A 23,932-nucleotide genomic window follows, 5' to 3' on the forward strand; every position below is an offset into this window, starting at 1 on the left:
TCAAAAGAAGGTGTCGAAATAAATGGTAACTGTCGACGCGTTTCAGGCCTCATCAGGACAAAGGGCAACAATAATCTTACAAGAAATCCTAAAACAAAAACGTAAATAGACATTAACATTAGTTACATCCTTCTAAGTTTTAAAACAATGAGACTGTATGTTTCACGGACACAGGCACCCAAAGGGGACACTCCCACTATAAGAGGAGAGAATTCCTCATGGTTCTGGTATCACAAGCTATTTACACACCGAAAGGAAAAGATGTGATAAGAAAAACCACCACCAAAACTTTTTAATCCTATTTGCACACATACAGTGAAAAAGACTCTTTTGTCATCGTGCTTACACCAACAGTGTAAAATTTACCTGTGTTAATAAAACAAAACAACATGACTAACCATGTAGCCTTACCTACCACAAAATAGTATTATCAATTGACAGCCGATTTCAACTAGGGAGGTCTATGACTTCAGACGTAATCCAGGAAATTAATAGTAACAAGCAGGAAGACCTTCCTTTACTCGGCACGTCTGAGCTCATCCGAATTACATATGTCTCCAAATTTCATGTTTCTCACCATTCGGGTAGTCTCAAAAACAACCTAAATCACCAGATGTCAAAAGGCAATATCATGAAATGCCCTCGGAGGCTGCAATGAATAAATACAATAATCAATCAGCCGAACTTCATATAAGTGAATATGTATCAGCAGGCACAAGCGAGCCAACTAAACGGGGAATATAGACTAATTAAAATATCCCAGAGGTTTAGCCGTGTCTACATCGTACACCTAACATCAAAATACAATTCAGGAAATGGCGTTAATTAGTTCAAACGTGTGCCACGCTCACTACTTATGACAATCTCACAGGTTTACCTGCTTTCGCCCGAAGATTAAGCCTGCACCAATCCTCCAAACCGCGCCCGAGTCATCTACTCCTCGGCGCTTATCCCAGCTTCCGGACAATGGATGCCCGATTAGGACAATTCAAAGGGAACGATCCGTCTAACCGAATCCTAATACCTGGACACGTAAAAAACAAGCGACATCGAAAATGGACTAAAACTCGACCTACAGAACTCAACTAACATGGCTGCCATCAAATCGCGCTCGTCACCCCATTCAAACCAAAATAATTTAAACCAAAAACGCAGAAAAGACCCTAGTACAGGAAAAACAATTAATCTTATAAAGGAAACCGAGGAGTGTAACCCAATACCTCGTGTGATACCAAGCCCCTCTTCCATTCTAAAATCACATATAATGTATATAGTGCAGAAGTATAGAAATCTGTAAACACATTTTTGAATATAATACAAATACACAAAGACGCACTCCATTTTGGTACATTTCATGGTTAACATACACCTGTATAATGGCTTGCACCAGCTATACCCTTCAACAGATAAGGGACCATATCTCGTCCCTGTCATTCTGTCCAGTTTTGGAAGTCTGATATTTTTCAATTAATCTAGCTTCCAATTGATTAAGTTTGGTCTCAGTATCTACTTTGTTTTTATTAGATACCACGCATAATACTGTCCAGTATATGTCGTTGAATGAATGATTATGTCTCTGATAATGGCTGACCAAAGGAGCCCCTATGGTCATGCACTTATTTCGGGATTTGTGTTGAAGGACCCTAGTTTTCACGGTCTGGGTCGTCTGTCCAATATAGACTCGATTACACGGACACCTGATACAATATACAAGATTTTTCGAGTTACAGTTGGAGAATGATCTTTGGGTATGCAAATTTCCATTGATGTCAATTTCTTTAGAGTCATTAGTCATTTCACATGCCACACAATTGTGGCACCTGAAATGTCCAACCACCGGGGGCAATCCCAATAAATCCCTCGTAGTTTTTGGTCCCTGTTTTGACACATTGGTTTTAGCTCTTACTAGTTGATTGCGAATATTGCAACCCTTTTTGAAAGCGAATAGTGGTTTCGGGATGTCAATCTCGCCCAACAATTTCCAATTATTTCGAATCAGTTTTTTTACTTTATTTGCTCTGGGATCATAAGTTAATACACAAGTCAACGGTGTGTTGCTTGTGTCTTTGTCCTTCGGTACCAGCAGAGTCTCTCGCGGGGTATACCATGCACTTTTCAGTGCCACCTTAATTAATCTCTTAGGGTACCCTCGTAAAGTCAGTTTTTCTTTCAGTAGATCGGCATGTGAAAAGTATTGTTCCTTATTACTGCAGTTCCTCCGAGTACGGAGGAACTGGCCGTGAGGTAAATTTTCTTTTAATGACCTAGGGTGGCCACTATTAAAATGTAGAAGTGTATTTCGATCAGTGGGCTTCGTATACAGACTAACAGCCAGTTTCCCATCTTCGTGTTCAATATACACATCTAAGAAGTTGATTTTAAGGTGGTCACTAGATACGGTGAAATTAAACTCTTGGGTTCGGTGGTTAAGCCAAGTATGGAATTGGGTCAGTTGTTCAGAATACCCATTCCATATCATAAAGATATCGTCTATATAGTGACACCATAGGCCCACCAGATGTAAAAATGGGTTGGTGTCGCTATATATCCATCTTTGTTCAAATTGCCCCATTACTAGATTGGCAATTTCGGGTGAAAAACTACACCCCATAGCCACTCCAGAGACCTGGAGATACAACTGGTCTTTAAAGTTAAAAAAGTTGTTCTTTAAACAAATTCTGGCTAATTGGACAATAAATTTAGTCGGCACCTGGTGAGGGCGTGGTCTTAAGTCCAAAACAAATTCACACACATTCGGAGCATTCTCCTGAGGTATATTTGTATACAGTGATTCGATATCGAAGGTAGAGAGTAATTGTTTGTTGGGGTCAAATTCCAACCCCTCCACCTTCGATATCAAATGCATAGTATCTCTAATATAAGCTGGTATTTCCTTTACCAATGGGAACAAAAAAATGTCCACGTATTGGGCCAATGGTTCCAAAAGGCTTATAAGATTATACATCCAGATATATAATACAAGTAACATTACACCTGCAAGTAGCCAGGACTATTAGCTTTGACAATGGTTGTTTGTTGCATTTTCAATATATAATATTGAAAATGCTTCTGCTCTTATGGTAGAGGTTTTTGCTTAATGCTTGTGCTGCCGACTTCAGAGATGGGTTTTGAGTCTCGGTCAGAGTAACATCCTGTGATTCTTGGCGAATCAATTAATCTCCCCATGCATACAAATACATATATAAATCATGTAAATTGCTCCAATACTCTTGGGTTGAGTTTCTACTATATAAAGCTTGCTGCATTTCTTTTCTTTTAAGCAACTAGACCCGCACTTCGGGGGGAGGGTAAGGGGGGGGGGGGGGGGGGAGTCTAACACTCCCTGGCCCTAGCACTGGGCGTCTCCTCCCCCATTTCCTCCTTCTCCATGAATTCCCTCACTACAACTCACCAACAATGCACCTCATCACTCTATAGCACCTTTCTGACAAACATTTCATTTATTACTAGTACTGCTCATAGTTTACTCACACTCAGTTCTGTGATCTGCATGGTTCACGTTCTTTGTAGCAGGTACATTAACACTCTGCGCTGTGTGTGTGGCAGAAGTCCCCATGTGAGTGCATGGTGAGCGATGCAACAGTGAGAGTAGGGTAAAAGGAGTGACTGCAGGGTGAGTGAGGTGACCATATGAATTTGGGTGCGGATGTAAGTGCAGAGTGGGACGAATTAATGCATGGTTAGTGTTGGGCTTGTTTGAGTGAGATTGCAGATTGAGCAGTGAGAGTGACAGTTGAGTGAAGTATCGCATGAGTGCAGGGTGAGTAGTGTGCTCGTGTGACTGCAGGGTGAGGTACAGGGTGAACAGCGCAAGTGCATCATGTGTGGAGTGGTCACGGAGTGCAAGGTGAGTGGGTGAAAAGTGTGAGTGCATGGTGATCAGTGAGTGCATTGTGATTGCTGGGAGTGCAGGGTGAGCGTAAAAGTGATGGGCGAGAATGAGGAGAGAGTTGTCTGAATTCAAGGAGCATTCCCAGACACTTGAAGTAACTCCGCTTGTTATTGACGGCAGCGTAGGGTTTTCAGATATAAGTTAAACTATTGCTATTATGGCATTAATCAGGGATCGAGGGAAATAAATCATGTGCTGATCTGCAACAATCTTCCAGTCTTATGATTAGAGTTGCCAGCTCAATATTTTGATGTCCCAGAAGGGACAAAAATATGCAGTCACCTAAAGCCATATTTTCAGCACTTATCTGTGCATACTTCGGACAGCAAATATAAATAGAAAGCACTTTTAATTGTGTTGTTGGGCGGCCTGAATGGTCCATGACTTATAATTGAAGGGAACAAAGATAGAAGAGTCACATTACTAATGAATACATACTTTTTTATTTATAACCATATTTAGTGTGACAACGAGGTGTATGCAGGCTCTTTAAACACATGGGTGGCATTTTTCTTTTGGCAACCCTACTTTCTCTTACTTTTCATGAAATGCATTCTCACACTACGGCAGTAAATGAAAAACACAAATGTAAGGAATAGGCAGAATGGGGCCCCAGGGGGTACTGGAACCAGAAAAAAACTAAGCTTCGGTAACCAGTGTACAGAGGTTTGTAAATATGCAAATGGTCTTTAAAGACATTTGAAAAACTCAGGCATGCCGGAGTAAAGACTCCAGACACTGCTTAGCCGAACCCACAGGCTGATAGACACAACAAGGTAAGGGCGGGGGGCGGGGCTCTGAAACCCTTTTAGCCCTACGGACATTGCAGCAAGTTTAAAATCGCAGCATGTGCTACCAGTTATCATCTGAAAGGACACGTTGTGCTTTTAAACTTTCTGCATTTCTTTTCTTAATGCAGCACGGATGCGAGTGATTGTGGGCCTTTTGAAAGTATTTGTTAATCAGAGTGCCCTTCAAGGGCTGCATTCAACATAAATACTTAAAAAAGGCAACAATCAGCTCCACAGCCGCGCTTTTTTAGAAAAGAAATGCATCAAGTTTAAAAGCACAAACGTGATTTCAGATGATTCTGAAAGCACACCTCGTGCTTGTAAACTTGCAGTCTCAGTCTTGTCCATGGAAAACGCAGTAAGGGAACCAATGGGGCCCTGATGGTGATGTGCCTGATCCATCGTGCGAGAAGGAGACGGCGAGGAGTAATAAAATGATTCAAAGTGGACCATTGGCTGGATGTGAACCTCTAGGGTTTTAGCGAGATGATGGCCTCCATTGCAGACTAATTGCCAAAAAGCGCTACTTTTTATATATAGAGCCTGGATTCAGCGATTATTGGCTCTAGTACCTTGTTTATGGCGATAAGACAGGTAACCTTGGCAACCCTGCAGTCCAAGATAAACTGCTCCTGGAATCTATGGGCTTTTTAGCCAGTTATGTAATATTTTTTTAAAGAAATCCTTCAATTCCAAGAATAACATCTTGTGAGTTTGGGGGACACTGTTTGGGTTACCCAAATTGTCCATCATCATACCACAATAGTTGGCAACCACAGCATACATTCTTGAGTTAACATTGGGGAAAATGTTTGTCTCATTCCATTTGATGTTCCTTCGGTTGTTGCTTATGGCCAAAACGTCAGCACCCTGGAACAGTCCTACGGGCTGGTGGACAGGCAGCAGACTCTGGATGTTAAGATGCAAAGAGCCATGGACATTTTCTACTCTACCTATGGCTTGCATGTCCTGGGGCAATCTCCAGATCCTAACATTCAAAAGGATTTAGTCTGCTACTGTAGTAATCCCCCTCTGAAAAGTTGGAAGTGTATTGATGTCATGGTGGAAGTGGCCAGTACAAGCATGCAAGCCATATGAGAGAGACCAGTTGACCATTTAAAAATCTCTGCGGGTTTGCTGATTTTATAAAGGGCAAACCAATCTGGAACTCACCGGAGAGTGTCCTCTTCAATTTTTATGTTCTGGGTAATAGTAGCAGGCTTAAAGGTCAAGTTGAAGTCACCAGCAAACAATAGCATAGTGAAGGGTCACTAAATTGTCAAGTAGATTTAAACTGGGAGATTCACTCTGATGTCTAACTCTTCTAGTGTATATGTTAATTAAGAGAAGGAACAACCTTGGAGACGTGCCAGGTATTAAACCCTGGATATCTGGAGAAGCGGATGGTAACTCTCATTTGAATGACAACAGAGGGATTATTAACCACACTATTAACCCACCTGGGATTCTCCCAACCGGAAAATAAATATACTGCTGGAATACAGAAGCTCTTCTAAAACCATTCTGCTTGGCTCAAGTCTTTTGAAAAAGACATCTCAAATCTTTCTGTAAATTCTCCCCATGCGCTATCCCCCATTTTAGATTTTATACCCGCCACGTTCCAACTAAGAATGGATGTAATGGTGTCAGTGGGTTCTTTGAGCTAGGGAGGAGCCTCAGTGCTACATGGATTACATTCCACCTGGACCAAAATCTAGAATTTACTCTGATTTTAGATTCTATCAATTCCACCTCCATGAAAGCAACCACGTCTTTTGTAATCCATTGCGTCACAAAGTAACTAAGGAAAGGTAAATCCAAGGAAATGGAAAAGCATCAGTCGTTCTTGAGTAAATGTGTATATCGAGAGAAATGATTTGCTGTTAAAGTGTGAGGGGGAATTAGGCGTTGGATTGGGTGAGGGAGCGACGCGGGTCAGAGCAGTCATTTCTGATGGAAGCTTCTTTCGTCTTAAAAACAGAAGACCGCCTGAAGAAAGATGTGCAGCACATTTTAAAAAGAAACAGAGATGTTAATATGTTCTATATTTGTAGAATGCCCTTGTCTGGGCACTGATTATTTTACGGAGTTACATGAGGATACATTCATTTTTGTTAGGCACTGGAGATTAAGTGATTTGCCCAGAATCACAGGATGTTGAGTGTCGTTGCTGAAACTCGAACCCGGTTCCCCAGATTCGAGATCGATTGTCCTAGTTGTTAGGCGAACTCCTCTCTCCAAAATCTAATTTCTATTGAATTATTTTGAGGTGATTTTCATACCCCTTGGCATAGACAGTTGTGTAACTCGGTTATCTACCACAGTCATAAGCCAAGCGGAGCCGGGAAACTTGAATCTCTTCTACGTGAATTGTCAGCCATTGTTCCTGCAGCATATAGCTGAACGCCCCCAGATGCCTGTTAAATATCATATTCAATATGGGGGTGATATTTCACGATCGGATCCAAGTCAAGGCCATCACAAAAACATTCATTTATGAAATCTTATGTCAATCTACCTCATTTTTAGTAAGTAGTAAGATAATCTGGCTTGTTTATTGAGTTAAAAAAAAATGTAATAATTGAAAATGAGTATTTACCAACAACCAAGAACGGTCACACATCGCTATAAATTAAAAGTAAAATGAAATTACTGACACCCACATTATATTTAAAATCCTAAACAAACTTAGCCACTGTTAGAAAAAAAGATATTCCTTGCTTGATGCTTAAGTGTTACAGAAGTGAGTTGTAGACTTGAGAGGCCACATGTCTGCTTTCAAATTCTGACCCCAAGTCTGTAAGGCTTGTCGGAGCGAAGGATTGGGGAAAGCCCTTGAAGGGAAAAGTTTCTAAAATGTTAAATGGCATCACCGGAATGTCTCTGAGATGTGGATTAATGTGGGAGGGTGAAAATGAGAGAAGAGGAGGGATGTGGGTTCGCTCCTGTGATTCAGCCGTTTTCTTCCCAGTGCATCGAAAATCAGTGATTTGCATCTTTGAAGGTGTCAGAATTGTGATGTTTTTGAAATCCCCTTAGTTTATTAAGTGGCCTTTTGAATGTGTGGGGTGCCATGCTATGCATCTTATATGAATTCATTATATCTGATGTTTTTACGGATTCTCCGTAGTGCTGAGGGTTGTACATTGATGGAAATGTTTATATTCGTAGCACGTGTTGGCCGTAGATACATATGGTTAGCATTATCCTGCCATCTAGTGTTAGGCTCGGGAGATTACTAGTTATTTTTCTTTGAAGAAGTCTGAGTCACGAGCTATCGTGACTCCTCCTTCGGCGTGTACTGCGCATGCTGCTTGGCTTCTTTGTTAGATTGTTTTTTTTCCACGTTCGGACTTCGATATAGCAGCTCCGGGACCGAAGCTTCATTCTCACCGAGGCCTTTGCAGATGCTTGGAATCAAACACATTTCATTTCTGAACTGCAGCAGCGGGTGTTATTGATCACTTCCATGCGCCTACTGGGCTCTGGTCTGCCGATCCACAACTTCTTCATCTTCATTCTACAGGACTACGTCCACGGGGAATTAAAAACACGCCCTTCAGCTTTTGCCCTTATTTCCCACTCTAAGTACACCCGGCAAGGCCAAGACGAAGTGTGCAATCTATGTCCCAGGAGCATGAAGAGACCTTATGCGAGGCATGTTTGGGGTTCAGCAGCAGAGGGAGCGTCGTTGGGCCCAGACAACCACAGAGGATGCACCGCATATCTTCAGGGATCAGTTAACAGACCCTAGTCAAGAAACAGAAGACAGACGTGCAGATACTGCTGGCTGCAGTGGGAACAGCTCCGACTCCCCAGCTCCCATCCATGTCCTCCAACAAGGAGCTAACCACAACGCTCCAGTGCCGAAAGAGTCTTATTGACATGTTTTTCCAGAATTTTTGCTACTCCTGTTTAGGCCTATCTTACTCCCCTGAGTAGCAAAAATTCTGGAAAAACATGTCAATAAAACTCTTTCAGCATTTCTGGAATAGAAGTCAATTTTTCATACCACCCAAATGTGGCTCGGTCCACAACACAGCATGGAAGGTGCACTGTTGGCAGTGGCCGAGGAACTGAGAAAACTTCCAGATCAGGGAGGTTCGACAGCTCCTGGATCTAGGCGCTTCCTCTGACACCGTTGGCCATGCTACCCTCATTTAGAGCGTGTCGAATGTAGGCATTAGGGGCAAAGCTCTTGAATGGCTCTCCTCCTTGGCATTTCCCAGGTTCTAGATCGGACACAATACTCTTAAGATTGTTACTCTTAAATGTGGGGTCCCCCAGGGATCTTCCCTTAGCCCCACCCTATCAATGATCTCCTATGCCGATGACACCCTGATCAGACTAACAACCATCTATCTTTAATGCTATGCCTCAAGGAAGTGGCCAGCTGGAAGGCCAGCTGCAAACTAACAAGGACAAAACAGAATTCCTGTTGTTAGGAAGTGACTACCGAAGTGGAGCCCAGAGGTCGATCCCAGATTGTCTAAGCAAGTTGCCAACGCCTACAGATCCAATAAAGGGCTTGAGATTATTGACGAAAGTGCTAAAGCTTCCCCCTCCTACAGCCAGAAGAATCATTGTCCAGGCTCTGGTGCTGGCATGCTTACAATATGGTAATGCCTTATACCTTGGATCCCTATGTTATGACATCAAAAGACTGCAGGCAGTGCTGAACGTGGCAGTGTGACGTCTCTCTAATACCTCCTAGTGGCAGTCGGCTCTCAAATCCTTCAAGTATCTTCACTGGCTTCCATTGGTGCGCCGCGTCCAGTTCAAGTCCCTCTGCATCATCCATTGGGCCATTACAATAGAGGGCCGGCCTTGGTAACTCTCACTTGCATCCCTTTATGTGTTCAGCAGGCCTTTGAGATCAGCCTTGGCTGATTTACTCCGGATTCCCAGGATTAAGGAATCCCACTGAGGAGGCTGCGCTACATCCTACCTGGTGCCCAAACTTTGGAACTCCCTCCCCCTCAAACTGCGTCTTGGAGCAGTAACTCCCCTTCCGTAAAGCTCTCAAGACCGGACTGTTTAGGGAGTAACGACACCCCAGAGCTGTTATTCAGTAGTTGTGAAAGTGCTGGGAGGCCCACAGGTAGCTATGCCGTATACAAATACTGCAGAATAGACTCCGAGCCCCATTCCATACAGGGGCACATAAGTACCTCGGCGAAAGCTGTCCAAACACCTACCAAACCGCCCAAACAGGCTTTCAGAGCGCCACTGCCTTCGGGTCATTGAGGTCTCCCATCACCAGGCCCACAAACACAAATTCACTCCATCAGGAAAGCCTTTGACTTTTGTCGAAAAATATTAAGCATTAAAGTTTGTTTCGGCACTGAAACAAACCACATCGGCACATCCGAAATCCCGGAAGGACTCTGAGCCAAATCAATGTACATCTGATCAGAAAAAATCCTCTGAATCGAAAGGTGGTCGAACTACAAAGCCTTCGGCATCGAAACTTGTGCATAAGCTGTTGGCATCAAAACCACAAATTCAAAAGACTGCAACCAGAGCACAAGGCTATTCTACGTCTTCCTCATCTTTGGCGTCGAAAAACACTAAAAGCAGCACAGAGCCACAGAAAATACAATTGCCGCTCATTCTTTAGCGCTTGTAAGGCAAATTACTCTTTTTGTACACCCAGACAGTGGGAAACTAGGCACTAAGCCAAACCGCCTGTTTCTCTTGTGCTTCAAAAAATTAAAAAATCGTTTGAGGAGGGCATTTCTGGACCTCAACCAACCCATCAACCAAAGAAGAAAAGGTAGGACTGAAGCACAAGTCTTATTTGTTTCCCTCCTTCTCCTCCTCCTATTCCTTCACCTCTTATTCCATCTTCACCTACTGGACCTTCAAGGCCAATGCATACACCCTCTCCAGAAGTCTTGCCTTCTGACCATTCACTTTTTTCTCCAAATCAATCACCTGCTGGTGATGATCAACCAGAGGAATACAATATTCACTGACCCACTGGGAGATCCCCATACTGCCCCTGACCCATGAGATATTTATGATACTGATCCGCTGGTTGATACAGTTCCTAGTGTCTACCCATCCAAACCTACTCTTTACAATTAGGTTGAAATGCAGGAACTTGCTGCAACTCCTCCCTGATCAATATCGACAAGGTGCGACACAATTGGCAGGAGAAGGCAGGGCTAGATCTAATGCCCTAAGACTCCTCAGACACAAACGCCCACAAAGTTAACACCAGTATCCTCATCAGACACCATGCAAGATCAGTCTCTGGTTTCAAACCAGCAACGACTGCTCAATTTACATTTTGATTGGCAAAAACTATTTGGGCCTCATGTGGATGAAATGCTAGTTAAGTTAAAAATGGACACTGAAACCGCTAAAGCAATACGGGCCCTACAAAACATATCAACACTGTGGTTCATTACTTAGGGGTCAATACAGTGGTGCAACCTGAGTCGGTTCCTCCACCAACTCTGGCAAGGGCAATAAACTACACAACTCCTATCCGAGTCGATTTACCAGGTATTTACAAGATCTTTCTATGAAACAAATTTTTAAGATAAATGTAAAAGCCGTGCAGCCACTACCACAACCTCCACCCCTCTAAAACAGTGACCAACTATCCCTCCCCCAACCACATACAACACCAGTAGAGGGAAGGTTAAAAAATTTCTATCCACAATGGTAGGACATCACCACGGACCAATGGTGGTATCCATAATCAAAGACAGGTATTGTTTAGAACTCCAAAACCACCCACAATTCCACCAAAATCACAACCTATGCCAAAGGAACATCTTACACTTTTACAGGACGAGGTTCTTGCTCTCCTTCTACAAGGGGCAATAGACTTAGTACCCTTACAACATCAGGGGTATGGAGTATACTCCCTTTATTTTCCCATTTCCAAAAAGGGACTAAACATTAGCGCCTATCCTAGATCTCTGGCCACTAAACAGGAATATGTGCCCAGAACACTTTCACATGGTTGCCCCACAAGAAGTAATACCACTGTTGCAACAAGGAGATTTCATGATCACATTAGACCTCAAAGATGTACACCTCCATATCCCCATTCATCCAACACACCGCCGTTATGTATGTTTTCATTTAAACAGGCAACAGTATCAATTCAGAGTGGAACCCTTCGGCGTCACTACAACTCCAAGGCTTTTCACAAAGTACGTAGTGGCTGTTCATCTCAGAAGGGAGGCAATTCACATTTTCCCGTACTTAGACAATTGGCTCATCAAACCCCCAAGTTGCCAACAGTGTCTTCAAGACACTCAAGAGGTTATCAGCCTTCTGAACAAACTTGGGTTTACGCTGAACACACAGAATTCTCCCCTGCAACCATTGCAAATTCAACCTTTCCTAGGTGCAACTCTCAATTTAGTTACAGCCAACGCATATCCCAGTCCAGAAAGAGTGAAAAAGTTCACAGAAAATATTTACCTCCTCATCCACAAGGTCACCTCACAGTAGAAGTACTGATAGGGCTTTTAGTCATGATGTCTTCCTGCATAGCCATAGTAGCACACACTCGTCTACATATGTGTTGCCAAGACGCCTTCGGGCATTAGCTGCGTATTATAAAAAAAATTCAATTCAATTCAATGCACTCTGCAATCTCAATGGTCTCAAGCGGAGGGGTATCTAATAGATCTAGTGTTGGTGGGGCCGGCCACCCATAGCTCTCAATGGTCTCAAGCGGAGGGGTATCTAATAGATCTAGTGTTGGTGGGGCCAGCCACCCATAGCTCTCAGCAGTGGTGGAACAGCAACAACTTGTTGCAAGGCCGGCCCTTCAAAGCCTCAATTCTGCAAATCACCATTACTACAGATGCATCCCTTCACATATGCAAGATCTTAGAGTTCACGGTCTATGGGCAATAGCTCAAATGCATCTCCATTTCAGCCATCTAGAGCAACAAGCAATTTAGCTAGTCCTCTAAGCTTTGCACAATCTCCTACACCAGAAAGTTTTACTAATACGAATAGACGGTATGACTGTAATGCATTATATTAAAAAGTATAGCATGACACAGGTCTCACAGCTATCCCTTCTATCGAGTACATCTGGCACTGGCAGTCCATCACAAAATTCCCCTCCTAGCAGAATACCTACCAGGGGTGGAGAACGAGCAGATATGCTCAACAGGGACACATCAGCAGGTGCACGAGTGGGAAATCACCTCAACACCAAATGCCAAAACTTTGCCTGCAGGTTCCTCCACCCCCAATCCAAGGCAATACCCTACGGATGAATTGGTCAGAAGTATTTGCTTACACTTTTCCTCCCCTTCCACTCATTCTATATGTAGTTCAGAAGTTACCACAAACATGAGCGCTACAGGCATGGTTCACAACCCTACTGCAATTATTTTAAGTACCACACGAGAAACTGCCTCTTTGGCCACACCTACCAATTCAAGTTCAAGGAGGAGTGATGCACCCCAATCCCACACTACTCAATCTAGCTATTTGGCTCCCGAAATCCTAGAATTTGGGCATTTAAAATTACCACAAGAATGTATGTATATCCTTACACAAGCTCGTAGCCTTACAACAAGAAAGTGTAATGCTGCAAAATAGAAACAAATTGTAAATTTCTGTACCTATAAACAAAGTCAGCCTTTATCACCCATCTGCAGCAAGCAGGGTTTGCCTTCACATCTATCAGATTACACCTAGCAGCACTAGCTGCCTACATGCAAAACAGGCAATATATGTCCCTGTTCAAAATATCAGTAATCAAAGTCTTCATGTTAGGACTTATAAGAGTTATCCAGCCCTCCACCAGCCCCAGCCTGGAGCCTAAACCATCTCCTTACCAGTCTTATGGGCCACCATTCAAACCAATTCATCCATGTCAACTCCGATTTCTAACTTGGACAGTTGCCTTTCTAGTGGCAATCGCTTCTCAGGATACGTGAATTACGGGCACTCGCTCTGCAAGAACCTTTCTTTGAAAGTTACATAAACCAATTAATTCTACGAACTAATCAAAAATGTCTACTTGAAGCGGTCTTATCCTAACCCAAACACAGTAGCAGAGCAGGCTCTGCATACATTAGATGTTAAAAGGTCTATCATTTCCTACATTTATAAGACAAAATCTTTTCGAAAGGCACAACAGTTTTTTGTTGCTTTTAACAAACCTCACATGGAGGCACCAATGTCCAAAATAGGAATTGCTAGAGGAATAATCCGATATATTCAGACATGTTATCAAAAAGCCAAAAGGGTGCTTACAATACCACCACGGGCTCATTCTACCCGTAAACAAGGAGCCATTATGGCTTTCCTGGAACATATCCCTATAGAGGATATTTACAAAGCAGCTACATGGAATAACCAACATACTTTTATTAAACACTACTGTGTTGATGTATTCACTCATCAAAAAGCAAGAGTGGGTCAAGCTGTACTTAAAACATTATTTTAAACAAGTACTTCAACCAATCACTAGCCATCAAGGGGAGCACTGCTTTACATTCGATGCTAAGCGTATGTATCTACGGCCAACACATACTACGAATTGAATATTTTACTTAGCCTGTAAGCATCTATTTGTAGCGTGTAGTTCCATAGATTCATATGCACCCATCCTCCTCCCCGGAAGCTTTTGATTGCATTACTTAGAAACATAATTTACACTCTCACAATTTTACGCATGTTTTGTTATTCTGTCACTTTATTGCTCCTTTTCCTAACCCTCAACCGATGAGCCAAAACAATCTAACGAAGGAGGCAAGCAACACGCAAAATATACACCAGAGGAGTAGTCACTATACCTCGTGACTCGAAGACTTCTTTGAAGAAAACCAACTTGTAATCGTCCAAGCTCAAGACTAGATGGCAGGATAATGCTAAGCACATGAATCTATGGTGCTACACACTGCGAATATATGCTTAAAGGGTAATTTATCATATTCCTTCTTAGGTATACCTATAACCTCTCTAGGTTTGGAACACTTATATGACTATGGTAAAAAGGTGTGGGCCTTCCTACCTCACCAACCAGTTCCTGTTAAGGAGACACAGAAGATATTAAAATTGGAATCTTTTCATGACAAAATAGGAATTCTATTCACAAAAAATAACTTTTGACAAGCAATAAGTATCAATATAGTGTGAAAACTCAAAAGCACATATCCTGGTTAGTTATTGTATGCAACAGGGAGGCTTTTGCCAAGTTCATTTTAGAAATGTAGCAGGGGTTTCGGACTGCTAGGCTATCCCTGGCAGTCTCAAATGGGGAAAATGTGTCAGAAGGACCTCCCTGTAAAGAGCCGAACTTCCAACGACATTGACATCCATATAGGGGAAGAGTCATGTGTCAAAGCTTCGGACAATGGGACCAGCTGCGGTTCTGCCTAACTCTAAATTACAGTATATACTAGCAGAGGGTTCTGTCATAAAGTGTGCAGTTCCTTCAAAGAGTTTACATTTATCCTGATCACCTAGGAGAACCAACCAATGGTGCAAAATCAACATTGATAACCACACAGTAAAATGAGAATGACACTAAGTATTCAAACTGTGCACAATATATTAGAATTCATATGTTGTGTAAAACAATACATCCACGAATATCGTGAAAACACAGGACTGGTACAGAAGATATATGGTTACATACATAAGTGCCATATACAAGGTACATTACATGGAACACAATCTAGAAGATAAGACACTCAATATTATCAACAAATATAGAAAACATAACTCAATGGGGCATCCGTATATGCTTAGTTTATATGTTCAAGCATGTGTCCTTATTCCTTGGATGCAGGTATGTCAGACACTAGGATGGGACACCTATTCTTATCGTCGACGTTTCAACCCTTAATGAACCTCTAAATGAGGCAGCCAACCCCGAGCTCAACAGACAAAGCATCCCCCTTGTAGTGGCTGTCCCTCAATCTCTTGACTACTTCTGTACCAAGAATATTGTACTCTTTGTGAAGCTAGATTCTAAATGATTGGGGCTGCAGCTCGGAGTAGTTTTATGAAGGTGTCAAAATATAAGTGGAGTAATCAACTGGATTGTACGGCACAGGTTATATTTTTATACTTTTTTCTATATATTTTTAATATGCACAATTTAAAACTGTGGACATAAAACACTTTTTTATTTTTAACGATGATTGTGTAGTGTGCTTATCATTAGTAATCACATACAGAGCATTAATCATTTCACTTCTGTTTTAATTCAACAGGTGATAAAATAAAGCCTAGAAACATGAAAGCAGAAAACTCAGAAAAAAACGCATCCAGAAGAGACAGCACAAAGTTTTTTCATGGCCCTGAGAATGCGGCAAGCTATGATCTCCAAATGCAGCCAGATATTGGCCCACAGTTGGGAGGAGAACAAAGATTGCTTTGTGGAAGTGGTTTCAGTAGTGCAGCTCCCTTTAATGCATACCAGGAATCCCCGTATGCACGGAGTTCAGAAGAAGGTAATGAGTGGGGGAGCGCGCCGAAACACACAGACCAAATTTCATCTCAGCCAGAAGCACAACTCAACGGTGGACTATACTCGTGTACTGAATGTGATAAAAGTTTTAACAGGAAGGGAAATCTAATTAAACACAAAAGAATACATACAGGCATAAGACCGTACCAGTGCACTGAATGTGACAAGAGCTTCAGTAGGAAGGAACATCTTATTGTACACAAGAGAACCCACTCCGGAGTAAGACCTTATTGTTGCAGTATATGTGGGAAAAGCTTCACCCAGACGGGCGTTCTCATTAGACACCATCGAACCCACACTCAAGAGCGTCCACATCAGTGTTGTGAGTGTGACAGGAGGTTCGGCCTCAAGGGAAACCTTATCAAACACATGAAAACGCATACCAACAACAGATGATCATCTCAGACGTAAATATCAGAAAGTAAGGAGGGACTTCTTACTTACCTGGTCTGTTTACCTGCAAGAACATCACAAACCAGTCTGGTCAATAGCCGTCTGTTTGTTGCTGGTTTGAATTCGCCATTGCTCAGTTGGGCAGTATCTGTATTTACAACTCAACATTATCCGTCGTATTCGCCATGGTTAGACGGAGAGCTTGGGCTTCACATCCCACAGTTCTGTCTTAGTTACAGAATGCAATGTGTAGGTGAACGCGCACCTCAGCAGACCCTCTCTGAGCAGAGTCAAAAGTTAAAGATCCAGATTCTTCTGATCACGACTCTGATCTGGAGCTCTGGTATCCTTCACAGATTCACATGCTTAAATTATTCACCAAGAATGTGAATCTATGAAAGATTCCAAAGCATGCAAACTAGTTACAGGTAAATAACGTATTTGTTGCACTGAACGAACAGCATTTTCTGCCCCAAGACTATTTGACCCCTTCCTGCCCAGACATCTGCTGACAGACCTGCTTCAGGTGATATTATTTTCAGTGCTGCTAGGGCACAATTTCACAAGCTGCCTAATATAACTGATGTCCATATTTGAACACCTTTAACATATCAGTACTAATACCTTTTGCAGATGTGATAGAAGAGGTCATAACCTTATACAATTGAAATACTTTACAAACTTTGACAACAGTCACTATTCCTCTAACAGAGGTTGTTAATCAGAAATCGGGGCAGCTTTACTTAGGACCAAGTTTCAAGCGGGATCCATATGTCCGTCCAAGTGAGAGGGCCTTCTCTGCCAGATGTGGTTGTTCCAGTGGAAGTTAAGGATGCAGTACTACTGTGTGCAGGCGCTGCGGAGAAACTGTGAAATTGTTGGGAAACGGGGTTGGTAAGGACTTTGTTTAGTAAACTCTGTTATTAATTACAATGTTTAGTCTCAGTTTTTTCACCTGGTGGCAAAGTGGTTCTGAACCATGTGGAAGGAACTCGGAAACATGTGGTATTTCTGTGCTCTGTCATCAACCTGCTGAAGTCTGCAGAAGTCCAAGCGCGTGCCACTGATCTCGCTGTGGTGGTAGCAACGCAAGTGGCACTTGGACTTTTGAGGTGAACGTGATGGTTGGTGTGAGTGGCATCCCAGTACACTGGTGCACGACTGGACCAGGCTAGCAACATTGCCCCACATATGACTGCAGTCAGTCCCACACTGCTGAGCAACACTAGAGGTCTGAATTGTCTTTCACATTTGTGGTCTTGCAGGAGGGGATGCAGAATCAACAGAAAGAAATGAGTGTCACAACATCTGCAATGGACATGTTTGCTGTTGGAGTGTGTAAGATGGATGGTGCAGCAAGTTGCCTCCTCACTGCCTACATGCACATAGATTAAAAAAATGTAAGCATGCCACAGGGGGGCACCGTGGCAAGAAAAAATGCCAGTATGCGTGCAGCAACTCTGTGTGCTTCACGCTGAAGTGCTTTTGGAGTACAGTTCCTGGTCTAATGAAGCATGCTAGTACTGCAACAAACCAGCCAAGGGGCGCAATATACCCTACTTTGATTATCAGGTCTTTTGGGAAACCATTGGAAAAGCCTGTGTACTAGCTGTCTTCCAATATTTCTTTAGTATTGGTGGGCATGCACTGCTCTGTAGGGCTGCAGTCAAACCAAGGAAAGTGTGTTCATCAGAGCTACCAACATACACAGTCTGCAACCCAGTTATTGGATGAACATGGTGAACCACCAATGAAATCGATGATCGTGTATTGCAACTTCATCAGTTATGTAATTACTTTGGGTGGGACGGTTTGCTGTTTGCTCCTGTTTCATGCGTTGCAATAGAGGGCCCTGCATGCAGCCTGTGAATGGTTCTTCATATTACAATATCTGTGATGAGACTGTAGCTCACCTAGCCGGGTCAGGCATGGTGCTGGAGCATCATCATTTGTGTGTTCTATATCACTTGGTGAAAGAACCAGCGAACTCTTGCACAGACACTTTAATGGCGTTTATTTTAATGCGTTATATTACACACACGTGTCAACTTCTCCATTTCCGAGTACTGAAATCTACCTCGGTGGACAATGTTTGTATCCGTGCTTGATTTCAGCTGGTGGTTTCCGGTGCTCTGCACCGGCATTTAATTGCCAACACTGGCGCTTATGGTGGCTTGCTGTATTTTAGGGACGACTCTCCGCCCCAACTCCAACGGCACAGCGTAATGCTTCAGAGCACGGTCTAATAAATAAACCTCATCTTGTTTAACGGAACTGCAAAATAAAATGTGCTGCTCTATTAGGTTGTATAATATCCAAGTGTAATTGTACATTTTTATACAAATAAATGTGCAAAAGTACTAGTTGCGACATCATTTTTTCTAATAGCATAAAAAAGTTGGCTCTATAGTGATGACAAAGGAAATGGTAAAATATGGATAAACACAGATGGGAATGTTTATAGGAATACCATGTAAGTGGTATTTGTTTAAATGAAACTGGTTAAAATGGCAGCAGAGGGATGTGAACGGTTAAATGCAACAAACGCACAACAAGGGAACATAGCGCAGGGTGGTTTCTGGGAGCAGAGCGGTACTGTTGCGGCTTGTGATATAGAGTTTTTTAAAGTGGTGACTCTTAAACTTGTTCCTCAATCGGGGCGGTCCTGATGGATATAGGGATGTTGTTGCAGATCCTGAGGGCATGGATTGAAAAGGCCTGCTGTCTTGTTCTTTTCTTTTGAAAAAGGTACGGTAACTTTGGGACCACATACCCTTCTTTTACACTTATGGACCCTATCCCCTGAAAATTCCCACTTACCATTTAACTTGGGTACGTACTCCTCCGTAAGTCAATCTATTTCTTCAAGTACCCCAAATCTATTTGCCATGGGGCAGGTTGAAAGTATATGGACCTGTTTGTACAGCAACCTGCCTCATCGATATTGGGTTCTGATGCCACTCATTATAACCAGCTCTATAGTTGGCCCTTGTACCCTGGGGGATTGTTGGCAAATAAAAGTGGGTGAGGGGGAGAAGGCTAATGTCTGTGCCCATGATAGATGAAGATTGACGCCGATATAAGAGATTTTGCACAATACGGCTTTCCCTAAAATTTATTATGATGCATTCCCCAACAGCATCTTTAGGTCTGTTTCCCAGCCAAGCTACCCTGCGTGTCATAAGTATATTGTTGGCATTGGCATAAGAAAAGCAACAATATCTAACTGGCCAATGGAGGCACTTATTTTTTTACTCGTATTGAGACTCATTCTGACCATCTTTTAAAACAGGGACGCTATTTTTTTACTCGTATTGAGACTCATTCTGACCATCTTTTAAAACAGGGACGCCAACAAGGACAGTTACAAATAGGATTGATGCTGGAGGGAGGTTAATTGAGGGTGGACCCTCCCCCATGCCATTCGGATTATTAGACCCAACTGTTTCAGCTCTATTTTTCATAAAAACCGTGGGTTTTAATGTCAAGGCCCCCAGGTTTGAGACAGTCGCTGTACGGGCACCATACATTGCCAGGTTAGTAATAATGGACCCTCTTGTTCCACTGGGCCTGTCAGTCGGGTCATCTGTTCTTAATGAAGTGGGGCCCTTAGTTACTGAACAACTCTCTTCACCCAATAAAAGAGATGGCAGTGGATTCCCCGCAGTACAAGAGCAGAGTTTAAATAGTTTGTCCGAACGGACATGTACATGAGCAAGTTCTTCTCTGACAATAGCTCTTAGATGACCCTGTAAGATTTCCATCATGGGAACCGCCCATGTCGGTAGTGGTGCCGTCATTGAATTTGTTTGGTTGGACTGACCCTCTGATGCAGCCTGCTCGGAGGCAGCATCTAGTAGCTCTGGAGATCCATCATTCAGTTTCTCCCGCTTGGTCCCGATTTTAGTGGACCTTGCAGCCTGTTTACTGTTACCGGGCTTTTCTAAACCTTTGGTGATGCCCCGCCTCCTGGTTACTACTTTTGCCGATATTCCGGTTTCTCTAATGGGCGAATCTTGGAAGATGTGTCGGGTTGGATCCAAATCACTATGCGGTGTAAGGGAGGTCATATCTTGGGAAGTTGGACGAAGGTTCGATGTGAGTGACAAACTCCGATCTGTCAGCTCAATCTCTGTAGTCACCAATCCTGTGGCCCATTGTAGAATCCTATCGATTGATTTTGAGGTATGGAAGGGAGGAATAGGCAGCGGTGGTGCATGGCAGATAGCAGTTGTGCGCTTCCCCATTTCTTTCGAGATGGTCGGGTTGGTTAACACAGTACACAATATACAGGCACCCCGCCAGGTTGGATACTCGATAGCTATCCTAGGTCTGCCAAGGGTAACCCCCACTATATGGTTGAAGACCAGTTACAGGACAAAATAAACGCTAGAACAACCAGAAACATAGATGAACAGGTAGAACTTACAGTTAATCCTTAATGCGCAGATCAGTCTTACAGCGGTCCGCCACAATGGGTGAAGTTGTTCCACTATAAGGTTGCACACAGGCAAGGACTAAATGTAAGAGGCAGATGGCAGCCAAGAGAGAGGGCCCAGACCAGACGCGGACGGGCGCAGACGGGCCCGCCTTTGGCCCGGGCTTTGCACAGGCACGCCGCACGTGACCCACGCTGCGGGCTCCCGCATTTGGATTAGAAGCGCATCCTGGCACTCTGATTGGCTGCTAGCAGCTCCTGCTGCGGTTGCTGGTGGTCCTGGAAGTGTCCCTGGTCTCAGGACAGGTCAGGGCAGGTGGCGGCTGTAATGCGAGACCCACGGTGCGGGAGCCCGTGTTTGGATTTGAAGCGCCTACTGGCGCTCTGATTGGCTGTTAGCAGCTCCTGCCGCGTTTGCTGGTGGTCCTGGAAGTGCCCCTGGTCTCAGGACAGGTCAGGGCACATGGCAGCTGTAATGCGGGACCCCCACCTTTTTCTTTTATAAACTTCTTTTTCTCCAGACTGATGGTGTCCTGCCTGCGGGTGTTCTGAGAGCCCCCAGAGATGGTGTCCACCGGATTAGTGGCAATGCTGAATGTGATGGCTTTATAAATGACAGATTGGTGCAATGCTCGTTGTGATGGCTTTATAAATGCCAGATTGGTGGTGGTGCTGGTTGTGACGGCTTTATAAATGCCAGATTGGCGCAATGCTGGTTGGGATGGCTTTATAAATGCCAGATTGGTGCAATGCTGGTTGTGATGGCTTTATAAATGCTGGATTGGTGGTGGTGCTGGTTGTGATGGCTTTATAAATGCCATATTGGTGCAATGCTGGTTGTGATGGCTTTATAAATGCCAGATTGGTGCAGGATGCTGGTTGTGATGGCTTTATACATGCCAGATTGGTGCAGTGCTGGTTGTGACGGCTTTATAAATGCCGGATTGGTGGCGATGCTGGTTGTGATGGCTTTATAAATGCCGGATTGGTGCAATGCTGGTTGTGATGGCTTTATAAATGCTGGATTGGAGCAATAATGGTTGTGATGGCTTTATAAATGCCGGATTGGTGCAATGCTGGCTGGGATGGTTTTATAAATGCCAGATTGGTGCAGTGCTGGTTGTGATGGCTTTATAAATGCCGGATTGGTGCAATGCTGTTTGGGATGGCTTTATAAATGCCAGATTGGTGCAATGCTGGTTGTGATGGCTTTATAAATGCTGAATTGGTGGTGGTGCTGGTTGTGATGGCTTTATAAATGCCGGATTGGTGCAATGCTGGTTGTGATGGCTTTATAAATGCCAGATTGGTGCAATGCTGGTTGGGATGGCTTTATAAATGACAGATTGGTGCAATGCTGGTTGTGACGGCTATATAAATGCCAGATTGGTGCAATGCTGGTTGTGATGGCTTTGTAAATGCCGGATTGGTGGTGGTGCTGGTTGTGACAGCTTTATAAATGCCGGATTGGTGCAATGCTGGTTGTGATGGCTTTGTAAATGGCAGATTGGTGGTGGTGCTGGTTGTGATGGCTTTGTAAATGCCGGATTGGTGCAATGCTGGTTGTGACGGCTTTATAAATGCCAGATTTGTGCAATGCTGGTTGCGATGGCTTTATAAATGCCAGATTGGTGCAATGCTGGTTGTGACGGCTTTATAAATGCCGGATTGGTGCAATGCTGGTTGTGATGGCTTTATAAATGCCAGATTGGTGCAATGCTGGTTGTGATGGCTTTATAAATGCTGGATTAGTGGTGGTGCAGGTTGTGACAGCTTTATAGATGCCAGATTTGTGCAATGCTGGTTGTGATGGCTTTATAAATGCTGGATTGGTGGTGGTGCTGGTTGTGACAGCTTTATAAATGCCAGATTGGTGCAATGCTGGTTGTGATGGCTTTATAAATGTCGGATTGGTGGCGATGCTGGTTGTGATGGCTTTATAAATGCCAGATTGTTGCAATGCTGGTTGTGACTGCTTTATAAATGATGGAGCTTTTTTGGAGATGTGCGGGCCGGTGAGAAGAAGCGATTAGAGTTTCATGATCATATTCCTTCAGGCCCTGGGTGAGGCATGCTGCAGTCAGTAGGATGCCCTTACGGGGTTAAAACTTAGGAGGCCGTGGGGCAGGATGTTTTTCACCATTCAGATACAAGAGTAAATTCTGAAGTTGGTTCCTATGAGGAGCAATTTGATAAGAGACTGGTTACCAATCTGTATTTCTTATTTTGATTCCTTAAGGTTGAGGTTGGTGCTCTTTGTGAACCCAGATGGACTAGCATTGGGTGAAAGTTGGGGTTGAAGCCGTCAAAGTTGATCTGATCTGTTCCTGAGTTGTGCTGCTTCTTGCGTTTTGTTCCGAGCAGATAACAGCGGTCCGTCTTGGGGTTGAGTTTCAGGTCGGTGCAGAACATCCAGGTCTGAATGAGCTGCAGGCAGTGTTTGAGGCATTGGACGCCTGGACCAGAGAAGACTTTCAAGCCGATTTGTATGTCGTTGGCACTGTGTTACTTTTGATGTTGTCATCTGTGATCATAAAACTGGGAGCTTTAATAGCAGTGGGACAACTGGCATGTCCTTTATTGTGCTGTTTTAGAAGGTATTCTCCAGTATCAAGCCTCTGTTGCTTCTGAAGGTAATTGGACCACCATGCAGTACATTTTGTACTCCATGAAGGTATGTAGTTAGTTTTGCAATTGCTTGATGGGAGATGATACAGGAACTCGACCAATAGTTTTATAGAACAGATTCTGGATTGGCTGTTCTCCTCTTTGAGAGAAAAGCTGTCCTTGCACGTTTCGGCTTCTTGTGGTCGCTTAAAGGCATGGACCTTGATAACGGTCAGTGGGCTGGGAGTCATCTGGAGGTTGGATGCACTGATGCTGTCAGTGACTTGGAATACTTGGAGTGGACTTGAAGGAGGGTATTC

The 23,932-nt window shown here is 43.5% G+C and overlaps 1 protein-coding gene across 1 annotated transcript in view; it reads left to right on the top strand.

Moving 5' to 3' along the window:
- Positions 1 to 23,932, top strand: part of LOC147678850 (uncharacterized) — a 94,830-nt gene that overhangs the window by 61,751 nt on the left and 9,147 nt on the right. Inside the window, exon 8 of the mRNA XM_086946273.1 lies at positions 15,918 to 16,157. Within this exon, the coding sequence (XP_086802399.1) occupies positions 15,918 to 16,157 (240 nt within the window). The remainder of the gene's footprint in view (positions 1 to 15,917; positions 16,158 to 23,932) is intronic.

The sequence above is a fragment of the Lissotriton vulgaris genome, chromosome 12 (assembly GCF_964263255.1).
Source record: "Lissotriton vulgaris chromosome 12, aLisVul1.2, whole genome shotgun sequence".
Taxonomy (NCBI): domain Eukaryota; kingdom Metazoa; phylum Chordata; class Amphibia; order Caudata; family Salamandridae; genus Lissotriton; species Lissotriton vulgaris.